At 38.1% G+C, this 22,216-nt stretch overlaps 4 protein-coding genes and 1 pseudogene across 4 annotated transcripts; 3 read left to right on the top strand and 2 right to left on the bottom strand.

Moving 5' to 3' along the window:
* The first annotated feature begins 2,624 nt into the window (after positions 1 to 2,624).
* FUS12 (proteasome family protein) lies at positions 2,625 to 6,256 on the top strand. Its single transcript, XM_089628797.1, has 12 exons — positions 2,625 to 2,757; positions 2,969 to 3,061; positions 3,549 to 3,627; positions 3,899 to 4,139; positions 4,211 to 4,285; positions 4,396 to 4,530; positions 4,669 to 4,856; positions 5,062 to 5,130; positions 5,219 to 5,309; positions 5,404 to 5,538; positions 5,731 to 5,843; positions 5,935 to 6,256. Exons 1-12 carry the CDS (start codon positions 2,754 to 2,756, stop codon positions 6,023 to 6,025), a joined length of 1,314 nt encoding a protein of 437 aa, XP_089484923.1. The 5' UTR covers positions 2,625 to 2,753; the 3' UTR covers positions 6,026 to 6,256.
* Positions 6,029 to 8,424, bottom strand: LOC149383912 (putative pentatricopeptide repeat-containing protein At3g01580). Its single transcript, XM_089628796.1, has one exon. The coding sequence runs from the start codon at positions 8,375 to 8,377 to the stop codon at positions 6,392 to 6,394; it is 1,986 nt and encodes a 661-aa protein (XP_089484922.1). The 5' UTR covers positions 8,378 to 8,424; the 3' UTR covers positions 6,029 to 6,391.
* Positions 8,425 to 9,274: 850 nt separating this feature from the next.
* LOC149383911 (putative galacturonosyltransferase-like 7 pseudogene) lies at positions 9,275 to 10,260 on the bottom strand (annotated as a pseudogene).
* Positions 10,261 to 11,118: 858 nt separating this feature from the next.
* SHM3 (serine hydroxymethyltransferase 3) lies at positions 11,119 to 14,773 on the top strand. Its single transcript, XM_089628396.1, has 11 exons — positions 11,119 to 11,388; positions 11,468 to 11,663; positions 12,252 to 12,426; positions 12,527 to 12,644; positions 12,864 to 12,976; positions 13,079 to 13,201; positions 13,286 to 13,390; positions 13,491 to 13,577; positions 13,677 to 13,784; positions 14,097 to 14,169; positions 14,263 to 14,773. Exons 1-11 carry the CDS (start codon positions 11,214 to 11,216, stop codon positions 14,535 to 14,537), a joined length of 1,548 nt encoding a protein of 515 aa, XP_089484522.1. The 5' UTR covers positions 11,119 to 11,213; the 3' UTR covers positions 14,538 to 14,773.
* Positions 14,774 to 16,612: 1,839 nt separating this feature from the next.
* On the top strand, positions 16,613 to 21,693 carry RHL1 (root hair initiation protein root hairless 1 (RHL1)). The gene is made up of 14 exons (XM_089627944.1): positions 16,613 to 16,944; positions 17,025 to 17,133; positions 17,248 to 17,358; positions 17,898 to 17,984; positions 18,141 to 18,340; positions 18,741 to 18,848; positions 18,977 to 19,169; positions 19,778 to 19,817; positions 19,904 to 19,953; positions 20,054 to 20,105; positions 20,827 to 20,861; positions 20,999 to 21,040; positions 21,231 to 21,314; positions 21,430 to 21,693. The coding sequence occupies exons 1-13, from the start codon at positions 16,712 to 16,714 to the stop codon at positions 21,267 to 21,269; spliced, it is 1,299 nt and encodes a 432-aa protein (XP_089484070.1). The 5' UTR covers positions 16,613 to 16,711; the 3' UTR covers positions 21,270 to 21,314; positions 21,430 to 21,693.
* Positions 21,694 to 22,216: the final 523 nt, after the last annotated feature.

Here is a 22,216-nt window from a genome sequence, read left to right as displayed (position 1 = left end):
TAATTATTTTTCTAACTCATTTTAAGATTTTAACCAAAATTTTTATCAAGAAATACATTAATTTTTAATTAATTAAATTTAATTTTTTATTAATTAATTTATTGCGAGTCCGATAGATTATTTTTTTAATAAAATGAAACTTGATCCACTTTTTAAAAAGATGGTGAACTATTAAGTTAAGTTATTGGCTTGATTTAGGGATGTCAATTTGACCCGTTACCCGCGTTCCGGCCCGTTACCCGATTTATTCGGGTCGGGTAATACCCGTTCTTTTTGGGTAAACGGGTAATACCCGTTAGGGTTTTAACGGATCCGGATACGGGTAACGGAATAGTCATCCCGTACCCGGTTACCCGGGACCCGACCCGTTAACTTTTAAATATTTAAAAAGATAACAAATTTTAATATGTTGCAATGAAGATGACCAAATTTACAATGAAAATGATCAATTTGCAATGAAGACTTCTTTTGTATTTTATTTATTTATTTTGAATTTTAATGTTCTTTATATTGTAGTAGCATTTTGATATTTTTCACCTAAATTTTATTATTTTTAAACTTTATATTGTTGATGGATTTTTATTTTATAAACGGGTAAACGGGTAAGCGGGTCTACCCGACCCGCTACCCTTTTTTTAAACCGGGTAAACGGATAACGGGTCCAATATTTTTAACCCGCTTACCCGGCGGGTATCCCCGTTATCCGGCCCGTCTCAAAATCCGTGTAAACGGGCCCGGGTAACGGGTAAAAAATTATAGCGGGTACGGGTAACGGAATAGGTGTACCCGGCTTTACCCGTACCCGTTGCCATCCCTAGCTTGATTGCCCCCAAAAAATAAAGAACTAAAATATGATAATTTTTATCTTAGATTTATCATTTACTCACGTTATCTAAAATAAAAATAAAAAATATGTGATTTTGATAGAAATATTAATAAATTCATGTTATTTGATTAAAATTAACTAAAATTTAAAATTTAATAATTTTATTACTAAAATAAGAACAGAGAACTAATTTCTTAGAAAAATATATTTTGTGGCTATTTCTTTAGGGGGCGGCTAGGTATCTAGCCCAAATTGACCCCCTCTATTAAAATTATAGCCCAACTATCACAAAATTTAAGTAAGTAGCCCAATCCACTACCAAACAATTTAATATTCCTATATTACCCTTAGTTCAAATAATAGAGCGCAAAACACAATTCCCTCATTCGAAACAAACCTCTCCGCCAAACGAATTTCTTTTACCCTCATTCGCGAACACGAAACCGACGATCTCTCCACTTCCGAAGCCGACGAAGAAAAAATGGTGAGTATCTCAACCTTCAATCTCTGGTAATTTCAAATCCTTCAATCTCTCCACTTCCGGCGCCGACGAAGTAAATTGGTTAGTTAATATTATTAACAATTCTTTGCGATCTCATAAAACACCCAAACTGAAACCCTAGACCTCATCCCCGCTCAATTTTGTGTTAGATTAACCATTAAATTGTAAGTAAATATTATTAACTGAACCCTAGACGTCATCTCCGAACGATTTTGGGTTAGATTATTCATAAAAATGATAAGTAAATATTATTTACAAATCGCCGTTCGATAGTAAATAATATTTACAAATCGCCGTTCGATAGTAAATAATATTTACCATTTGAAAAAACCAACATCTTGAAGCGAGAAAGTCAATGTCGTTTATAGTGTGATCTCTTCTCTTCATCTTTCATAGTAAAATGTGCAAAATGAAAAATAACTGCAGTAATGTTACACATACTCGTCGGCTCGTTCCAATTTGTCCAAATCATAACCTTGATAGTAAATAATATTTACAAATCGCCGTTCGATAGTAAATAATATTTACCATTTGAAAAACAACATACCTGTCTCAGATTTGGCCAAGATCGAGGTCGCCTCGCCGATCTTGACGCAATCGCCGTCGCGGAGCTCGACTCCGGCACCGGGAACGACGGCAAACGCCTGGAGGATCCATTTCCCCTTCTCCGAAGCGGCGGCGCGTGGGCGATCCCGTCGACTCGCCGTCGGATCTTTGATCGCCGGAGGCTCGGCGGCGGGGAGAGAGTCCAAAAGGAAATCGCTAGTCGGAGTGTGATTCTTCATGGCAGAGATTATATTTTCGAGCTTCACGGTCCGGGAATGGTGTGCTAGGCTTGTAGAACTCGCTCCACAGAAGACGAAGAAGAAGAAGAACCACAGAGACGAAGAAGAAGAAGAAGAGGTGGGTCTGGAGGAATAAAACGTACGAAATTGGGGGTAAAGGACAATTTTGGAAACTCAAAATAATTTGGGCTATTTCCCTAATAAACTAATAGTTGGGATATTATTTTAAAACTTCTCTCCTCAAGTGGCTAGTTGTTTACAAATCTCTTTCTTTATTTCGTGATCGAGTTGTTATAAAATTATGAAATGAATTATGTTGTTTTTGCACAATACATTTAATAATAAAACTGTCAAATATAAATTTTTGTTAATTTTGAAAAAATGATTTGAATTTAGTAATGTTGGGTCAAAATCTTTAATTATAACATTACTTGGCCCAAATTTTAAGAATTTGAGTGAAAATGACATCAATTTTAAAATTATACATTAAAACGCAATGTCGTATAAACGAACTATAGGAAAGTGAAACCCAAAAAGGGCGTTCGAATTGGTTTCTACATTTTACGACCAGAGACAGAGACGAAGAGAAGAAGAAGAAGAACCATAGAAACGAAGAAGCTAAAACCATCAATCGGATCCAATGGGTTAGAGACTGACTCTTCTTCTTCTTCGTTGGGTTTATCCTTTCTGTTCTTTAATTTTCGCTTCCTTTATGGTATTTTTAGGCTCATTGCCAGTAGGTTTATGGAACGAAATAATGGTGACTTTGATTTCTGTAATCGTTGTTCGGTTTCGTAATTTATAGATTAAGTAACGGAAAGAGTGATAGATTATTTTTTTTTCCGAATATTGCAGACGCGGATATGGAAGATTACGGGTTCGAGTACTCTGATGAAGAACCCGAGGAACAAGACGTGGATATTGAGAATCAGTACTACAACTCCAAAGGTTATTTTCATTTCGGTTTTCGCTTCTAGTTGGTTATTCACTGGATGATTCTTATATAGTTTTTTAATGTACTCATACTCCTTGATTTTGAGTTTGTGACTGACTTTGGGTTCGACAAAAAAAGATTATGTGATAGTTTGTGCCTTTGTGGCGAATGTTGAGCTTACGAAATTCGAGAAAGAGGACATATTGTATTTGGTGAATCTTTATAATTTTATTAATATCTTCCTTAAAAGTCGATCAAAATATTCGAATAAAGCTGTGTATTTGATGCTCTGATATCCTAGAAAACCCTGTCACTGGAGGTCAAGTTTGTTAAATGAAGTTACATGATCTTTTAGTTTCCTTATTAGACACAGACATTTATATGTATATATAGGATAGAGGATGTACTTTCTAGGTTTTATCGTTTATGGAGTTCGGTTATTATGTGGGTCAAGTTCAATTGACAACCTAGATGACCTTCTAACTCTACGGAAAAAAACAGGATTGGTGGAATCAGATCCAGAAGGAGCTCTTACGGGGTTTGCTGAAGTAGTCCGTATGGAACCCGAGAAGGCTGAGTGGTGAGTTTCACGAATTCAGTTTTTTTAAATGAAAAATATGGTTACTGGTGTATGATGGCCTAAACTTTTTGTTATACCATTGCTTTTGACTTGAGAATCTCTGCAACTATTTCCAGAAGTAAATGGGTGTAACTATATGAAAAGGTTCTCGATATTTACACATAAGATATGGATAAAAATGAGTAAATTTGACGTAAATGGGTTATTATGATATAATCTTCCAAAGTGTCTATTCTTGATATTAGTTGACGATTGTTGTACCTGTGTCTAGGGGGTTCAAAGCACTGAAGCAAACTGTGAAGCTGTATTATAAGTTGGGAAGATATAAAGAAATGATGGAAGCTTACAGGGTGATGTTGACATACATAAAATCAGCGGTGACTAGGAATTATAGCGAGAAATGCATAAACAACATTATGGACTTTGTATCTGGGTCAGCCAGTCAGAACTTCGGTCTCCTCAAGGAATTTTACCAGACAACCCTAAAGGCACTTGAAGATGCAAAGAACGAGGTAACCATAAAGTCTAATGTTTGTGATCGCATGGCTTTTATCGTGGTCTTATTATTTTCCTTCTTCTGCAGAGACTTTGGTTTAAAACGAATCTCAAGCTTTGCAAGATCTGGTTTGACATGGGTGAATATGGGCGGATGAGTAAGGTATATGTCCTGACAAAACCGGCTTCTACTGTTGATGATTTTTTTTCTTCTTCTGATTTTGTGATGAAATTTTTAAGGAATAATAATTCACGCTCGTGATATGTGATTAGATTTTGAAGGAACTTCATAAATCATGTCAAAAGGAAGATGGCTCAGATGACCAAAAGAAAGGAAGTCAGCTTCTAGAGGTTTATGCTATTGAGATTCAAATGTATACCGAAACAAAGAATAACAAAAAGCTGAAGGTAATTATGCAAAAAAAAAAAAAAAAAATAATACAAGCCTAATTAACTTCAAGTGGCTTTAGGGGTTTCAAGAAATCCCTTGATTTGGTTGTAAACGTCTTTGATGGGGCATCGATTGTATTGTGGGTAATAATGCAGCAACTATACCAGAAAGCTCTTGCGATTAAGTCAGCGATTCCTCATCCTAGAATTATGGGAATCATTCGTGAGTGTGGCGGTAAAATGCACATGGCAGAGCGCAAGTGGGCTGAGGCGGCCACAGATTTCTTTGAAGCGTTTAAGAATTACGATGAAGCTGGGAATCAAAGGCGTATCCAATGCTTGAAGTACGTTTGCAATTCAATCCCGGCCTATCTTTTAGCTTTTTCTTCAGCTGAGATAATTCATATGCTATGTTATACTTCGGTTTGGTTGAGTGGTGTGTCTCCGAGTTGAGTTGTATAAACATGTTTTAATTCTGTCGTAGTAGTGTGGATCAAATGAGGAGCCATTTTTATATTAATATCCACGCTGTCCTATCTTTCTTGGCAGATATCTCGTTCTTGCCAATATGCTGATGGAGTCTGAGGTTAATCCATTTGATGGTCAAGAGGCAAAGCCGTAAGTGTTGGAATTTTCTTCCTTTTTTTATTTTTTATTCTTTTGCGTTTGAGACACTTTTCTTTGCAACTAAATCGATAAGCCACAGGTACAAAAACGATCCCGAGATTTTGGCAATGACAAATCTGATAGCAGCGTATCAAAAGAACGAGATTATGGAATTCGAGAAAATTCTCAAGGTATGCTACTTTTATGTCTGTATACCTTGGTCTTACATCTTAAAATGTTCTTTTATTCATACTTGTTCAAACTAACCCTCAAATCTATCTTCAGAGCAATAGGAGGACGATAATGGATGATCTTTTCATCCGAAACTACATCGAAGATCTTTTGAAGAATGTGAGAACCCAGGTTCTTCTTAAGCTTATCAAGCCATACACTAGAATCCGCATCCCTTTCATTTCAAAGGTGATCTATCCTTGTCATTTTCAATTGCTTTGTGCGGGGACTCCTCAAATTTCCAACTGATCTTAATTTGGATTATAATTTTATTCCCTCAAACCTCCTAGATTTTTTGCTGTGCTAATTACTTGGCAGCGGCACGAGGAAAACAGACAGTCTAGTACGTAATGGTCTATATTGTGTTTTGGTTTTTCTCAGGAACTCAATGTGCCGGAGACAGATGTTGAGCAGCTATTGGTTTCTCTGATTTTGGATAATCGAATCGACGGTCACATCGATCAAGTCAACAAGCTACTGGAACGCGGTGACAGGTACGTAATAGTGTCTCGGTGTTCGCAATCTAATCAATCACACCCATTTTCTTATATAGAGATCGGTCAATGATGTTCATCGATTCTTCAGGTCAAAGGGAATGAAGAAGTATACAGCGATAGACAAGTGGAACACACAGCTGAAATCTCTTTATCAAACCATTGGCAACAGAGTTAACTGAGAGTGCGATCGCATAATATTGTTTTGTTCCGACAAGGTCGTTTTTTTTTTTTACTATTCTGAACTTTACCTGCTTGAGGTCAGTGGTGAATGAGTTGTGTAGTAAATTTAAAATGAAACTCTGATTATGGCCTTTTTTTTTTATATATTCTGAATCTGCATAGAGGAAACACAATGTAATTTTGTTTTGGTGAATCATTGCATCAAATGCCCCACACTTTTCTGTACATTATTTTTGTGGGTTCCTTTTAAATGGTGGATTTAGTTGAACAATGTACACTACAACACTCATAATAACCATTTTTTCTCTCTATTCAAACATGTTCCCAATATTTAACGATTGACACCCGCTTCTACATCTTCTTAATTAGCAATTCGGCACGAGATCAATCGTGCCAAACAAACTTTTCCCAGATGTCCATCTCATATTTTTATCTTTTATCCAACTTCTGAGCTTGGCTGCACTTTCCCATTGCCCGTCCACGGCGTATATATTCGATAACAACTTGTAATACCCGGCGTGATTAGAATCTAATCTGAAAAGCTTTTCCGCGGCAATCTCTCCCAACTCGACGTTGTGATGAATCCCACACGCCCCGAGTAAGGCTCCCCAAACGCGAGGCTCGTCCGGAAACGACATTTTGTTTATAAACTCAACGGCTTTGTCCAAATCTCCGCTCCGACCAAGAAGATCAACCATTATCGCGTGATGATCGAAGTCTGGCGTGAGGTGATATTCGGATGTCATCACGTTGAAGATCTCTATCCCTTTCTCGACCAGACCCGAATGTCGACAAGCCGATAGAACGGAGAGAAACGTCACGTTGTTTGGCCTACAAAACGAGTTTTTTACCATTCGATCGAATAGATCAATGGCTTTTTCTCCGAGTCCGTGAACCGAGTAAGCTTCGATCATCGCGCACCATACGTAAACGTCTTTTTCCTCGATCGCTTCGAAGATCTCGACGGCGTTGTACAAGCTCCCACATTTCGAGTATAACTCCACGAGAGAAGCTCCGACAAAGATGTTATCATCGAACCCTAGTTTCTTTGCGTAGCAGTGAAAACACCGCGCTAGATCGAGAACCCCCAAATTCGAACAAGCCGAGAGAATCTTCACCGTGGAAACCGCGTCGGGTTTGATTTCACTCGACAACATGGATCGAAAGACTTCTACGGAGCGGCTAGCGATTCCGTTGTGAGTGAAACCGCTCATCATCGCCGAGAAAGCGACCACGTCTTTCTCGGGCACTCTTTCGAAGAGTTCCTCCGCCTTTTCGGGAGCAAAACACTTCATGTACATGTCTATCAAAGCTGTGGATACCGAAACGTCTGTCTCGAAGCCTTTCCGAACCGAGAACTCGTGGATCTTTCGACCCTCTTCGGCGTTACAAAGGATCGCACAAGCTTGTAATGCGCTGACCACAGTCACGGAATTGGGCTCGATATTCTCGCCGAGCATCTCGTGGAAGAGCGCAAGAGCTTCCGAAGCAGCCCCGTTGAGTGCGCAGCAAGCAATGACCGAGCTCCACGATACAACATCCCGTTCGGGCAATTCTCTAAACAATCTGACCGCATATTTTGCTCGATCCGTCTTTGAATACAGATTCAAAAGCGAATTAGCGACCCACAAATCGCTGTCAAGCCCTCTTCTGATCCCGAACGCGTGCACCGAACGTCCGAGCGTGAAGCTCGACAGCCTGGCACATGCCGAAACGACGCTGACGAGAGTAACTCTCGTGGGCTTCGATCGATTCTCCATAACCATTCGGGAGAATAATCTCAGAGCTTCTTCCGGTTCGCCGTTCTGCTCGTACCCGGTGATCATCGAAGTCCACAGAACAATGTCGGGCACAAAAAATTCTTCGAAAATCCGCGAAGCCTCTTCCATGACTCCGCATTTCGAGTAGAGCTCGATCAGAGCAGACCCCATAAACATGTCTCTGCTGATCTCGTCGCGTTTCTGTATAAATCCATGGACCGTTCTCCCGTGATCGAGCGCCCTCAGGCCCGCGGTAGCCTTGAGGACGATCGACGCTGTGAAATTATCGGGCCGTGTATCGCCACTCGATACCATGTCTCTGAAGAGACGGAGAGTCTCTTCATGCTTGTTTTCTCGGCAGTAGCTTCTGAGCGTGGCGTTCCAGAGATAGACGGTTCTGTGAGGCGTTTCGTCGAACACCTTGCGTGCATGGGCGAGGGAGGCGTGTTTGGCGTAAAGGGCGTTGAGTTTGGTGGCGAAAAGACTGTCGTTGTGGAGACCGGCTTTCAAGGATTGAGAGTGGATTTGGGTCAGTGGTTCCAAGGCCCTACATGCTTCAAATAGAGTGGCGAGTTGTTCTCTCCTATTCATAGTATATGGGATTGTCTCTCTCACAGGTTTTTCTTATGACTCAGGTTTGTGTTGGAAACATTGGTTTGTGTCATTGCGAAACAGCACTTACCCGCTTAAAAAAATATTAAATCTCTGCAAAATTATTATTATTATTTTTTATACGCTTATAAAACATCTTAATAGTTAATACCATATCTATATATCAACAACACGATTTAAGGTCTTCTATGGCAGTAGGGAAAACAAGACGGATCAATTAAGATAAATAGATTAGGCTAAATAAATTAATGTAAAACGAGATAAAGATGGATTGGTTATTCAAATCCACCTATCTCTTCCAATTTAGATGCAATAGTAAACATAAAAAAAAAGTGGCTAAACTACAATTATATTTATAATCGAGGTTGCCCAAATGAGTCGATGTTGCGCTTAATTCTGATTACATCCGATTAATTTCATAGAAATTCAATTTTTTTTAGAAGAAATTGTATCTTTGCCCCCTGATTTATGGCCTTACTGCAAAATGCCCCCTATCTTTTTAAAACTATTTGTTAACCCCCTGTTATATAAAAAAGTAGTAGTTGGGTCCTTCCGTCAAAAAAGATGCCCAATCGGCAGTTAAATAATCACGTGGAACGCACGTGTTCTGGTAAATAAGGGTAAAATCGTTATTTTGTTAGTCGGATGAGGGAGTGTAATTAAAAAATTAATTTAAAAAACAAATTTTTTTTCTCTCTTCTGAAGCTTCTCTCTTTCTTCTTCTTCATCAGTTTTTCTCTCCATGACCGACCGTTAAAGTGAACCCCCACCACCTTCCGAATTGCTTTTAAACACGGTCTATGAGCCTTTCATCTTCAGCCTCCGAACATCCGTCCCCGCGAAGTTTCCCAGCCAGTTTAACCCCGACCCGCGGAACTAGCGTTCGCTCCTAACTCTCCGGCACATCCACGAAGCCTCCAGAAGCTCGATCTTGCCGAAAACCCATCGCCGGACCCATTCCCCTCCAGATCTGCAGCTCAGCTCGTAGATCCTGTCCCTCCTCACATTATCCCCTCCCAGCCCGTGCTGGTTCCACCTGTGCTCGATGGGCGCCACGTGTCCCGCGAACACCAGCAGGAACGGCGGCAATGAGCCCAGCTCGTAGATCCTGTCCCTCCTCTGCACCTCCATCCACTTCTCGATTCGCTCCGTGAACCCCACGCGCCTCCACCGCTCCAGATCCATCACCGTCACGCCCGTGTTGAAGTAACAGGGCCTCCGGCCCAAGAACGCCGCCGAGTGGGCCAGGTCTCCCCAAAACCGGGGAGTGAAGTACTTGGTGAAGTTCGCGTGGCAATACTCCGGTGCTCCGATTGTTCTTGACCCCAGGCTGGTCCGCCATAGCTTCGATATGTCGTCCACCACGATCAGATCGGAGTCCAGGTAAATCACTCTCTTCACGCACGATTCCAGAATATGGGGCAAGTAATTCCTGGCGTAGTTGAGAGGCTGTTCCAGGGCTTGTCTCACGGAGGTTGAGATTAAGTTTTTTACCGTCCCCACCATGTGGGCCCCGTGCCAGCGCCCCCCCGACACCGTCGCCGCGATGGTGGGCGCGTGCAGCAGGATCACCGCCGCCCCGCACGCCGACGACACCAGCCTCAGCGACAACGTCAGGAATATGCAGCTCGACGGACATTTTCGTTTGTTCGACGAGGAGCTTTTTTTTAATCGGAATTAGACGAGCTTTGACCAAGTGAGAACAACATATGACAATAAGAATTTTTTTCAATAAAATGAAAATCAAAGCAATTTACTTGAGTCCAAGGACAGTCTCGTAAATTCATTTACCTCTGGTACCATGTGACTACCACGTGGCCATTTAACTGACGGAGTGAGCTTATAATACACGGAAGGTCCATCAATTTTGTCGGTCGTGATATTGAGGTCCAATAACCTCGATTTTATATCATAAGTCATCTTCTGTCAGTGAGGCCATAAATCAGGGGGCAAATATACAATTTTTTTTTTTTTAATTAATAATAAAGTATAAAATGAAAAAAATTAAAAATTAATTCCGTGTCTTTTCATCGGAGATTGTCAGAGGCTGTCGAAAGAGTAACCACGAGAATTAGAGATAGATAAATGAACAAAAATGCTTGGAAGGTCAATTTATTTGAAAACACGATAAAAGTTCAATTTTAACATATCTTATTATACAAATTCATTCATGATTTTTGCTACTTAGTAAGTCTAGAAAATAAAATTTATCTTTTACAATTTATCAAAATCAAGCTATAATTTTGGCTTATGTTTCCATCATAATATTTATATAAACCGCTACTAAAAAAAAATATTTATATAAACCGAAAATCGAGCTTAAACCAACGAATATACATCGGTTACAACTTACAATGACATTTCATACAGTTCAAATTTCTAAAAAAATTATGCTAACATTCATACTATTTGTTATTAAAAATACAATTTTAAACCTAGTTAGCAATTTCCTCGTGCATTAAAGATATATATGGATAGTGTTAGTTGTATTGTGGATACTTTCACTGTATTAAAAAAAAAAAAAAAACTTTTTCTAGTCTCTCTTACATTTTTTTTCCTTTTGATAAATATGAAATTTCAAAAATAATTATTAACTGTACTAAACAAAATTAAAATAGTAAAACACTTTACTCTTCGGAAACCCTAAACCCCCCCTAATAAAAGAAAAAAAAGGAAAAAATATAGAAAAACCATAAACCCCTCAAATCAAAACCAAACAGAAAGTGAAACTCACTCCACCAATTTCTCTTTTTCTCTATCTCTCTCACTCATCACTTTCTCTCTCTAAAAAACATCTCCATTTCGCCGCCAAAATATGCAGGCCTGTTACGGCGGTGGTGTCACCGGAACTCTCAAGCCACAGCCCAGATGGACTCACAAACACGCTCTTTCTCCGAGCCAACTCAAACCAATCTCTCTCAGACCAATTTTATTCTCTACGACACGCGTTTCGGCTTCCTCTATCGCTGTCTATGCTCCTGAATCCACCGGTAAGAAACCCTAGAAAAAAAATACGACGATGCAATAATTTCATTGCCTCGATAAAAGATTCACATGTTGTGGATTCAGGTAACGCGTTGAGCTTCGTGGACCATGGCCTCGGCGAAGCCGATCCCGAGGTGCGAGCGATCGTGGACAAGGAAAAGCAGAGACAGTTCAAGAGTCTCGAGCTTATTGCCTCCGAGAATTTCACTTACCGTGCGGTTATGGAGACCGTTGGGTCGTGTCTCACCAACAAATATTCCGAGGGTTTGCCTGGTAAAAGGTATACATAATAACGGCTTCGTTTCATTTCTGCCGAAAGAATAATAATAAAGAAGCTAAATTTTGTATTTTTTTTTTTTATTAACTTATCAGTTCCGTGAGTGTGCTCAGTATTTTGAAAATGGATATTTATTAAAGTCTATTGGTAAAGCTAGTATCAAGAGAAAATAAAGAAAAAGATCAAGTTTTTGTTGTGAATTATTATTTATGATTTTAAACTGGAAATTTTTAGAAACTCTTTTAGGGACGGATTTTGTTCCTACTCAGCGGAGTAAAACTAAAAGTTTGCTTATCTTCATTGTTATTGTGTGGATAACTTGTTAGATTAAAGAAATGAAGAATTTAATTGGCCGACTCTGTTTTTTTGTTATCCAAATTGATGTTATGGCCGGTCTCTAATCAATTGTTGGAAGTGTTGCTTTTTTTTAACCACCTTACATGTGAAGAGGCCCGTGCTTGATCGATGAAAACAAAGCAAAAAACTCACTTTCTCATTTATAATGAAAAACGACGTGTGTGTAAATCAGTCTATTATCAATGGTGTGTCTATTTGTGTTTTGCTAATAGCTTTGTTTTCTTGGTATATCAGGTATTATGGAGGTAACGAGTTCATCGACGAGCTCGAGATTCTGTGTCAAAATAGGGCCTTAGCGGCTTTTCGGTTAGATTCGAAGAAATGGGGAGTTAATGTTCAACCCTTGTCTGGTTCTCCCGCTAATTTCGAGGTCTACACTGCTCTCTTGAACCCACATGACCGGATAATGGTAACTTCTCTTTCCTTGTCCTTTTTTTCCGACTTTCTTTCTTGTTGGCAGTTGTAGAGACATTGTTTTCTGAATATATATGTAATGATGTATAATGTAGGGTCTGGACTTGCCTCACGGAGGACACTTATCGCATGGATTCATGACGGCTAAAAGACGAGTCTCGGGGACATCGATTTATTTCGAGTCCATGCCTTATCGACTCAACGAATCTACAGGTACTCAGTTTGTTCTGATCAAATGTTATATAGTCACTGAAATTCGCTGATATATTGTGGATACCGGCGACGGATGGCAGTTTACTTCGTTTCGTTGTGGAAAATCGTCGATTTTTTTTCCTAAATCAGATTTAAATGGAAAACTGCCGAATATCGGCTATGGAGAAGTATTTCTCTCTTTTTTTTTTGTCCTCAATTGTTTTGTATCTCAAAACACAGGCATTGTAGACTACGACATGCTTGAGAAGACAGCTACTCTATTCCGTCCCAAACTCATTATTGCTGGCGCTAGTGCCTATCCTCGAGATTTCGACTACCCTCGAATGAGGAAGGTTAGAATATTTAAAATATATGTTTTTTTTTTGTTTCTTCCTTTCCCTTTCCCTTCTTTTAAACAAACTATTCACGCAATGTTTCTTGGTTTTGTTTGGAAGATTGCGGACGATGTGGGTGCTTTCCTCATGATGGACATGGCTCACATAAGCGGACTTGTTGCAGCCTCTGTGGTCGCTGATCCTTTTGAGTACTGCGACGTTGTGACCACAACAACACACAAGGTTGGAATTTGAAAAATCTGTCAGTAATTACTATATGTATATACACACAACAGACGTGCTTACATAGTTGGATTATGTCCTCAGTCCTTGAGAGGTCCACGAGGTGGCATGATTTTCTTCAGGAAAGATCCGATTCTTGGGGTTGATCTTGAATCTGCTATCAACAATGCTGTGTTTCCGGGTCTACAGGTGACATGCTCTTATTCTATTTTGTCGTAATAAATCTGATATTCTCAACATCAAAATGACTGGGGATATAAAACGATTGGCTTTTATTTATTCATTGCAGGGTGGTCCTCACAACCACACTATCGGGGGACTTGCAGTTTGCTTAAAGTACGCACAATCTGAAGAATTTAAGGCTTACCAGAATAAGGTAAAATTTGGTTAGTAATTTTATTTATTTATTTAGAATGTGAACTGTAATTTGTATTTATTTTGAGATTGACATGGTTTCTTTCTCTATCCCGTGTAGGTTGTCTCTAACTGCAGAGCTCTTGCTGCACGATTGACGGAACTGGGATACAAATTGGTTTCCGGTGGAAGTGACAACCACTTGGTTCTCGTGGATCTGAGGCCAATGGTAAGTTCGTGATTCAGTACTTATTGCTAGTATTAATATAATTTTTCTTTTAACAAATCAACGCGAAATTCATTTCGGAATATCAAGCCTAGTTCTTTTACTGGGCAGCGTTATGAACGTATCGTATTTCTCATTTGTGCACTCGAAACTACATGAACCAAATATATTCTGGCCCGAATACTTGAAATCCAATCCATCCATTACATTTCAACACTTTAGTACATGCCTTTTTTTTCTTTTTCTTCTTCCTATTTAGATCCAAGACAGTACTCTGGTTAATTATAAAATTAATTGTCTATATAAACAAACTAGGGTCTCGACGGAGCACGGGTCGAGAAAATTCTGGACATGGCCTCTATCACCCTCAACAAGAACTCGGTACCTGGTAAAAGTCCTATTCGACTATTCACATCCCTTCTTATCTATTGAATTCTTTTTTCACCAATCTTCAATGCACGATCTCGTTCTCAATGATCAGGAGACAAGAGCGCCTTGGTCCCTGGTGGGATTCGAATCGGGTCTCCGGCGATGACAACCAGGGGATTCACAGAGAAAGACTTTGTGGCCGTCGCGGATTTCATCCACGAGGGCGTTCAGATAAGCCGAGATGCCAAAAAGTCGGCGCCGGGTTCGAAGCTCCAAGACTTCATGAAGTTTGTGGTTTCGCCGGAATTCTCGCTGGCCGACAGAGTGTCGGATCTTCAGAGGAGAGTCGAAGCCCTCACGACCCAGTTCCCTATGCCTGGCGTCTGAGGGAGAGAGAGAGAGAGAGAGAGAGAGAGAGAGAGAGAGAGATGCGCATAAGCAGAGCATATTATTTACAACTTTTCGAGTTATGGAGTACCATACTTTTTTGTTGTTGCTGTGGGTGTATCGTTATTTTATTTCAAGTTTTCAGTGGTTAGTTTCTGAAGCTCGTATATGTATCAGTAACGCTTTGAAAGTATTGTGCTTGAAATAAAATACTCTGGTACTGATGTTGAGGGTCCGATTATATTTTTGTTCGATTTTCTCCTTGTCTTTTGTTGGAGACACTAAGAATATTTTATTTTTGTTTTAGAGTGATCTTTCACTATTATTGCAAGCAGTATAACAAATATGCAGTCTTACATATTAAATTATGCAGATGTAAATCTTTGAAGTTTGAAAGTATTGGTATAAATAAACCGCATTCTGCTGGCCGATATTTCACCAAGACCATAACTATTGCCGCGTGGTAAAACCGAAAACCACAAAAAGGCAAATCGCGACGTATTTAGTACATGCTAGTCAATTTATAACTGAAGCCTAGTTGTATTTGAGGTTTACCCCTAAGCCTCAGGCCATGCTAGTAAATTTCGATAAATCGACCGAAGAATTTGATTGCTTTCAAGCTTCGCTAAGCATTCCTCTCCACGGACATCGATATGCACGGTCTCCCTGGGCAAAAAGAATCCACTTTGGCTTCCTCTCTTCCCGTGTTTTGAAAAGACTCCACGGTTGGGGGTCTAGATGTTTCTCGGCGGATGGCAATGAAATGTCTCTCAAGTTCGTCGTCCAATCGATCCCCACTTAACACTATCGAGACTTTCGAAATTCCAGTTGGTGTTATTGATTCTATTTGAGAGTCTATGCGCCGATTTTTGGTATGCCGGGCCAAAGGGGAGGGAGGTCTTCGACTTTGGAGTATTCGTGAGTTCAACCAAGCTCTCCTTGCAAAACAAGTCTGGCGCCTCGCTTGAGACCCACACTCGTTAGAAGCCCGTGTTATGGCTTGAAAATGCCACCGGGAGAGGGTCTATTCTCGGGGATGAACTTAAGCCGGAAGATTCGTACGTTTGGAAAAGTCTCATGTTGGGGAGAGAGATTCCAATTATGCACAGGTCAGGTGAATGTGATCTTACTACAAATAACAGGTAATAGACAGACCCCACTAGTTTATGAAGATTTCCGTTCTTTTTTTTTTTTTTTTTTAACCTAAGAAAAAATTATTAATAGATTGTCTAGAAAAAGACTATTCAAAGCAGAAATCAATATTCTTTTATTTTATTTTATTTTATTTTTATTTTTATCTTTGATAATTATTTAAACCGAATTCACATCCCGACCCTTGGGACACAAAAATTACACACATAGATTAAACAAAGTTTTTTTTTTTTTTTTTTCATATCAAAGCAATTTTTTTTTTACTCTCATTTGATAAATACTATAAAAATGTGCCACACCAATCTTTTTTTCAAACGGAATTCTCATTAACATTACAAAATTGGTTTCAGCCATACAAATAATCCAGATGGAGGTCAGTTCCTCGTTGAAAGTTCAAACACAAAGATGTCCCGTAATGAAATGAGAAACAGAAAATTGACAAAATAAAATAAATGAGACAAGGGTCTATAATGACGAGAATTGTCAATCCCGTCTAAAACTCCCTCGAGTCACTTCATCAGATGTCTTCTATACACTCCAATCCTAACCTGACCCAATAGCTTCTATACACATATACCACATATGACATTTTGTAAGAAAAAATACGTTCATTTCATACTTCATAGTTCATACCACAAATCAGAATTTGTTTGGAAAACCTAACGGTTGTTTAGTTTAAAAACACGAACAAATTAATCAAACACAAAAGAGTTTGCAAACATGATTGACTTGGCCAAAATCAATATCAAATCTTATCTGAAGGAGGAAAAAAAGAGAGGCAGAAAACAAAGACGAGCGAAGGAGGGACTGATTTGTAATAATAAAACTATATAAAATACAGGAAAAAGATGTGTAGAAGTTTTGGACTATATTGTAAATCTTTAGACTTGTTTGGACAAAAACCTAATTAGAGAAAGTTCACTCACTTCTATGTGCCTGTAAAAAGTAGTTGATTCGTTCCCGCCCAATCTAGAGAGAGAGAGAGAGAGAGAGAGAGAGAGAGAGCTTCTTGATCTGCGACAATGGTGGGTGGTCCTGCGACGAAGAAGAAGAAGACGACCAAAGGTTCTTCAGTAGCAGACGAGTCAAAATTGAACCCCGAAACTCTAGAGAGAAAGAGGCTCAAAACCCTAGCCTTCTCCAACAAAATCCTCTCCCAAACCCCAGCCAAACCATGCACTTCTCTCGCACCCTCCAAACTTGTGGCAAAACACCACGGTCGTGACATCGTCAAGAAGTCTCAGAGAAAGAACAGGTAATTTATTTATTTATTATTTTATTGTTTTTCTAAAGCATAGTTTAACTCCTCGAGAAACATCGAATCAATTCAAATAGGTTTCTCTTCTCTTTCCCTGGCCTTCTCGCACCGATCTCGGGAGGGAAGATCGGAGAGCTCAAGGATTTGGGTACAAAGAATCCCATTCTCTATCTCGATTTTCCTCAGGTTTGATCTACTTTGTTGTATTTCTTTATTGGTTTGCTTTTTGGCAACCAATTTTGTCTTAATTTATTTCTTTATTTTAATTTTGTCTTACTTTATCTTAATTTATTTTTCTAGGGTCGGATGAAGCTTTTCGGAACGATAGTGTATCCGAAGAATAGATATTTGACTCTGCAGTTTCCAAGAGGAGGGAAAAATGTCATGTGTGAGGATTACTTTGACAACATGGTTTGTTTGTTTCCTTCATCTTTATCATACAATTACTGCAAATAAAAAGAGCTTGCTTATGACTAGTCTCTACTATTGGGGTGCCCATAAATAATGTTGTTATTTTGTTTGTTATTTATTTATATTTTTAATTTTCGACTAGCATTGAAAGTAGTAAGTTGCAATCTGCATGACTGTGTAACTACTAGCAAGATCTAAATCTCAATGCTATCATATGAGTGTTCCTTTTTTGTTCTGAATTATGTGCCATATTAGCAGTTGGAAATGGATTGTTGTGTTGTCAGAAGCAAGGATATTGTCATCTTTACTTTCAAGGGCCGGAATATCAGAAATGGTTAACTTCGGGAACTCTAGGAAGGAACTGCAATAGCATATCATATTGTTGCCTTAAATTTTTTTATTTGTTTGATACCAAGAAACCTAGACTTCACTCACTTACTGTTTATAATAATATATTATATTAATTTAAAGATAGTTGGGGAAACAAAGTTATAATCCCTTCGAATTTAACACTTGCTCATAAGTCTTCATGGTAGCAGATTGTATTTTCTGATGCTTGGTGGATAGGGACACAAGATGATAACCCAGAAGAATCACGACTCGACTTTCCCGAGGAACTTAGTGATGTAAGTTTCTCCATACATAATTCTAGAATTTTTCTAGTTTCATTTGCTCATAAAGCTCCCTCCTTTTGTTTTTGTTTTTGTTTGTTTTTAATTTTTAATTTTTTTATTTTATTTTTTACGGTGTCTAAACCAGTCTAAAGTATTTCACGATTTCAGGGGAAGCAAGCTGAATATGATTTTAAAGGTGGTGCTGGTGGTGCATCGTGTGGTAACAAACAAGTTGGCCTTAAAAATGAACGAGACCGATCCCCTTCTCCCATGCTTGAAGATGATTCTTCCGATGATGAAATCAAAGATTCTGTCAAAATATTAACTCCGGTTCGGCAATCAGCAAGAACTGCTGGGAAAAAATTCAAGTACCCATTTTTTTGATTCATTCAACTTGCTTTTATTTCAAATATCGAATTATATGTTTGTGATACAAAATCGTGATTCTATAGTCAAAGTGTCTCCCTGATTTTTTTTTTTCCTTACTAGTTTTTATAGAAAGTGCTGCCAATGATAATTTCATGCTTACTTTTCATTTGATAACGAGTCTAATGAGAATTCTTTTGATTAACTTGTGAAGCTGCAGAAAATCGATCATGTGAATCCTTAGTGATAATTCTAATTTTTCTTTGCAGTCAATGTTTAATATTAGCCAACTCTCGTCTCTTAGCATTTTAATCTTGATTTCATATCCAGATAGTCCTTCCCTGTTCTCCGCATAGCTAAAAGTTAAAAATTTATTGTGTTTACCTTTCCTACTGGAATCAGGTTTGCAGAAGCTTCACCGGAAGACGATTCTATCACAAGTGATGGTGATGAATCTGAAGAAGAGAATAAAACTACTGAAAATATCCTAGTAAAATGTTACCAATCCTAGTTCTGCCTTGAGATATGTTTTTCCGTATCTTTTCTCGTATAATTTTGTTTGCTCAGTTGTAGTTTATCTTCAGTTATAGTGCTCTTTTTTCTTGTTGGATATATGTCTATGTATTCTCTTAACTGTTCAAACAGAAAGAAAATTCTTCTATAGTATTTAACATTGACGATGAAGATCCAACACCACCATCCGTGGCCGAGCCTGAGGAGCAATCTTTGTCTTCCAGTAAGGTGAAAAAATCAGGGGAGGATTCAAGCAGTAATCGAGGTTCTCTTATCCAGACCACCATCTCGACGATGTTTAAGAAAGTCGAAGAAAAGGTGACACTTAAAACGTTCATCTATGATATAACTGAATAGCATGTAGATGATGGAAGAATCTTACTGGGATGGTAAAAAAAAAATCATGATTCTTTTTAGCTTGTTCGCTGATTGTTGAGCTCTCTCTAAACCTACTTCCACATCACATTCTACCAGAAGTTATGAAATCATGGTGTAACTTTTGAGTTAGGTTGTGAATTAGTTTCTAGTTAGAAATACGACTTTATGAGGCTGATTACAGGGAGCTTGACCAATCCCTATTCAAGTCTGAGGGGGATAATCTTTGAAATCCAAGCACGAAGTGAAAATCCAGAGAATGTTTTTGTATTTCCTCGTCTTGGGTATTGCCAAGACTATTCTTCTGTAAATATTAAATATATAGTTTTTCTCTTAAAGAAAAAGAAGTTAAGACATATGACTTGAGATTTTGATGAAACTTGAATGACATCTATTATTGACTCCATGTTTATATTTTCTTGGCGATATCTTGAAGTTTCAATGGGACAAAATACTACAATATGCTAAGTGAAATTTGGAATATGATTTTCATATCCTCTGATGAAAGTTTTTTTTATTTTTATTTTCTATTTTTATTTTTTATTTTACAGAAGACACCCACAAATCCAAAGAAAGCCTCGGCATCGAAAGGTTGTTAATTTTCTTCTTCTCATTCCATTTCTTGACAATATTCAAATTGCAATGCTCAGCAAAGTTCGACGTGCTGATATTTCCAGTTTCTGCCAAGAAGACACAAAAAACTGATTCAAAAAGGAAGAGCGTCGAGGTTGGGATTTTTGTTGCCTCATCACTTCTCCATATAAGTGTTACGTATTACACCTTGTTCAATGATTTTGACGACAATGATACCGCTTTTTTATTTGCAGCAGGATGGAGCATCGGAGAAAAAGGCGAAAAAAATTGACAAAAAACATACAGGTCTGTTTCTTATTGTACCACATGCTAGAGAAATTATTCTCAATTTTTTACATTTCCTTAGGTATGACCGTGTTTACTTGTTCCTACAATTAGAGAGAGAAGTTACATAGGAGAGTTCCAATTTATGGCCTTCAACGAAGATGAAATTTAGCTAGAAAAACATAGAAGGTGATATCTCAATAAGAGGTAGAACTTGGGAACAATAAGCTGAATTAGTTATAGCAGGCAGTAACTGAAGGAGTTAAATTTTCCGTGAAAGTTATGTCCATGCTCAAGGTTCCAGAGCGTCAGGACGTCACTGTCTTACTTTAGGATCAAACAGCCAAACCATAAAAATTCGAAATATATGGTGATGTAGGATATAACCAAAGCTATGTTTGTCGGTTTAGAATTTGGGATTCAAATTACATTGTCATCTCAATTTCAGCATGTTAGGATTTGTGGAAATTTCATACTGTGGAAACTTGAACCTCTTTGGTTTATCAGACATGTTATGGTTCATTTTTCCGATAGCTAAACATATATAAAGCAAAATAACCATTGATAAAATCATTAAATTGTCAGCCCTTATGCAATATGTCGACATGGCACTTGGGTATTTTGAAATCCAATTTAAAGTTGATTTTTTTTTTTTTAGAATTTTTTTTTATGTAAGTTCTTCGGTTTAACTTTCAATCAATTTCCATGTGACCGACCTATCCCTGGCATCTGTGATTTATAGGCGGGAAAGGCAAGGGAAAGAAAAAAGCAAATGAGGTATTACTTTTATCCGAGTCATATATGCTTTATTGGTTGTATTTTTCCTTTCAAAGTGAATCACTTTTTAAAATTTGAAGATTTTCATTTAGAATGCCAGTAGAAAAGATAATTTATATAGAAGTTTAACTATGCAGAGCGACGATGATGATATTGAAGAGTTCTCAAGCGAATCACAGGTAATTAATCTCCTCTCGTGTTTGATATCTTATTGTTTTACACTTGGCTAATAATCCAAAATAGTCTAATGGTTACGTTTTAGCCAAACACAAAGAATACAGACATTTTCTGTGACTGCACAATGCTCGATTCAATTTGATTTTCTTTCTTTCTTTCCTCTGACAATTTATGAGCTGTTCACTTGTTTAGGATATTGGCGATGAAAGCGATGAAGATTGGGAAGCCTGAAATGAGTAATATTGATTACAGTCACCAATGTACATATGAAGACAGGTGATTCCCATAAAAAAAAACATAGCATATGTATGTAGCAATGTTCGTTATCTTTTCTTATTTTATTTTTTTTATTATTAGCTATGTTCATAATAATAGCCGCATTGTCTCGCAGAACTTGATCGGCCACAATGAAAAATTCTGGGTAGACTCAGTTTACTGTCTCGGAATTGCTCTGAGATGAAAGAATAGGAGCTTCTTGTTTGTTCAGGTATTTTAGGCCTATTATTATTGCTTTCTGACTTGCTTTTCTCATTGAAAATTTGTGGTGTATGTACTTTGTAGTAATATAGTTTGTTTTTCTTTACGAAAAGAAAATATAGTGTTGTATTTTTATGGGCATTGCTGAAGAACAGTTTATACAACTTAATTTCTTTTCCCTGTTTTTATTTGGATTAAGTAGTAATGCGATGATAAAAGAAATATTTAAGTAGTAATGCGATCAACGGTTTTGTTGTGTTGACCACGGTGTGGCTGTTTTCCCCGCCTTTGCTCGGGTCGGCTACGAGGCTCGGCTCTTCGGAGAGTATCGAGCTTTGGGTGTGTGTCTGAAAGTCGTTGCTGAAAAGGCTACATTTAATTACTTTTGAATAATGTGCTGTTGTATTTATTTAAATTTTGAAGTGATTAAGATCTTCATTTGGACGAGCTATGCTTAAGGAATAATTTGGCACCAGGTTTATACCAACCAAATTACATACTTGGCTCATTCATTTAACTTGTGAAGTAAAAAAAAAATATTCATTTCGAAGAGCTGGTGAATAGTTTTGTGAAGTTGTTAGTTGTAACTTGACCGAAGGACTTAATAGTTTTGGAAGTTACAAAAGTCATGGCACTTAATTGTTTTTGCATTAATAAATTTATAGCATTCATTTTCTTGGACCCAATATTTAAAATTTCGG

Source organism: Urtica dioica, chromosome 10, assembly GCF_054948205.1.
Source record: "Urtica dioica subsp. dioica isolate 48M chromosome 10, U.dioica_male_clone48M_v1_H2, whole genome shotgun sequence".
Classification (NCBI taxonomy): domain Eukaryota; kingdom Viridiplantae; phylum Streptophyta; class Magnoliopsida; order Rosales; family Urticaceae; genus Urtica; species Urtica dioica.
The sequence above is the reverse complement of the archived record's forward strand: the minus strand, read 5'-3'. Positions and strand labels throughout refer to the sequence as shown.

Coding starts and splice junctions, on each gene's coding strand:
- FUS12 (XM_089628797.1), top strand. Junction 3,628..3,898: donor GAACCCGAGAAGGCTGAGTG/GTGAGTTTCACG, acceptor ACCTGTGTCTAG/GGGGTTCAAAGCACTGAAGC. Junction 4,531..4,668: donor AGAATAACAAAAAGCTGAAG/GTAATTATGCAA, acceptor GTAATAATGCAG/CAACTATACCAGAAAGCTCT.
- LOC149383912 (XM_089628796.1), bottom strand. CDS start 8,377: ATGAATAGGAGAGAACAACTCGCCACTCTATTTGAAGCATGTAGGGCC.
- SHM3 (XM_089628396.1), top strand. CDS start 11,214: ATGCAGGCCTGTTACGGCGGTGGTGTCACCGGAACTCTCAAGCCACAG. Junction 12,645..12,863: donor TCGACTCAACGAATCTACAG/GTACTCAGTTTG, acceptor CTCAAAACACAG/GCATTGTAGACTACGACATG. Junction 12,977..13,078: donor ACTACCCTCGAATGAGGAAG/GTTAGAATATTT, acceptor TTTGTTTGGAAG/ATTGCGGACGATGTGGGTGC.
- RHL1 (XM_089627944.1), top strand. CDS start 16,712: ATGGTGGGTGGTCCTGCGACGAAGAAGAAGAAGACGACCAAAGGTTCT. Junction 18,341..18,740: donor ACTGCTGGGAAAAAATTCAA/GTACCCATTTTT, acceptor TACTGGAATCAG/GTTTGCAGAAGCTTCACCGG. Junction 19,818..19,903: donor GAAAGCCTCGGCATCGAAAG/GTTGTTAATTTT, acceptor TGATATTTCCAG/TTTCTGCCAAGAAGACACAA.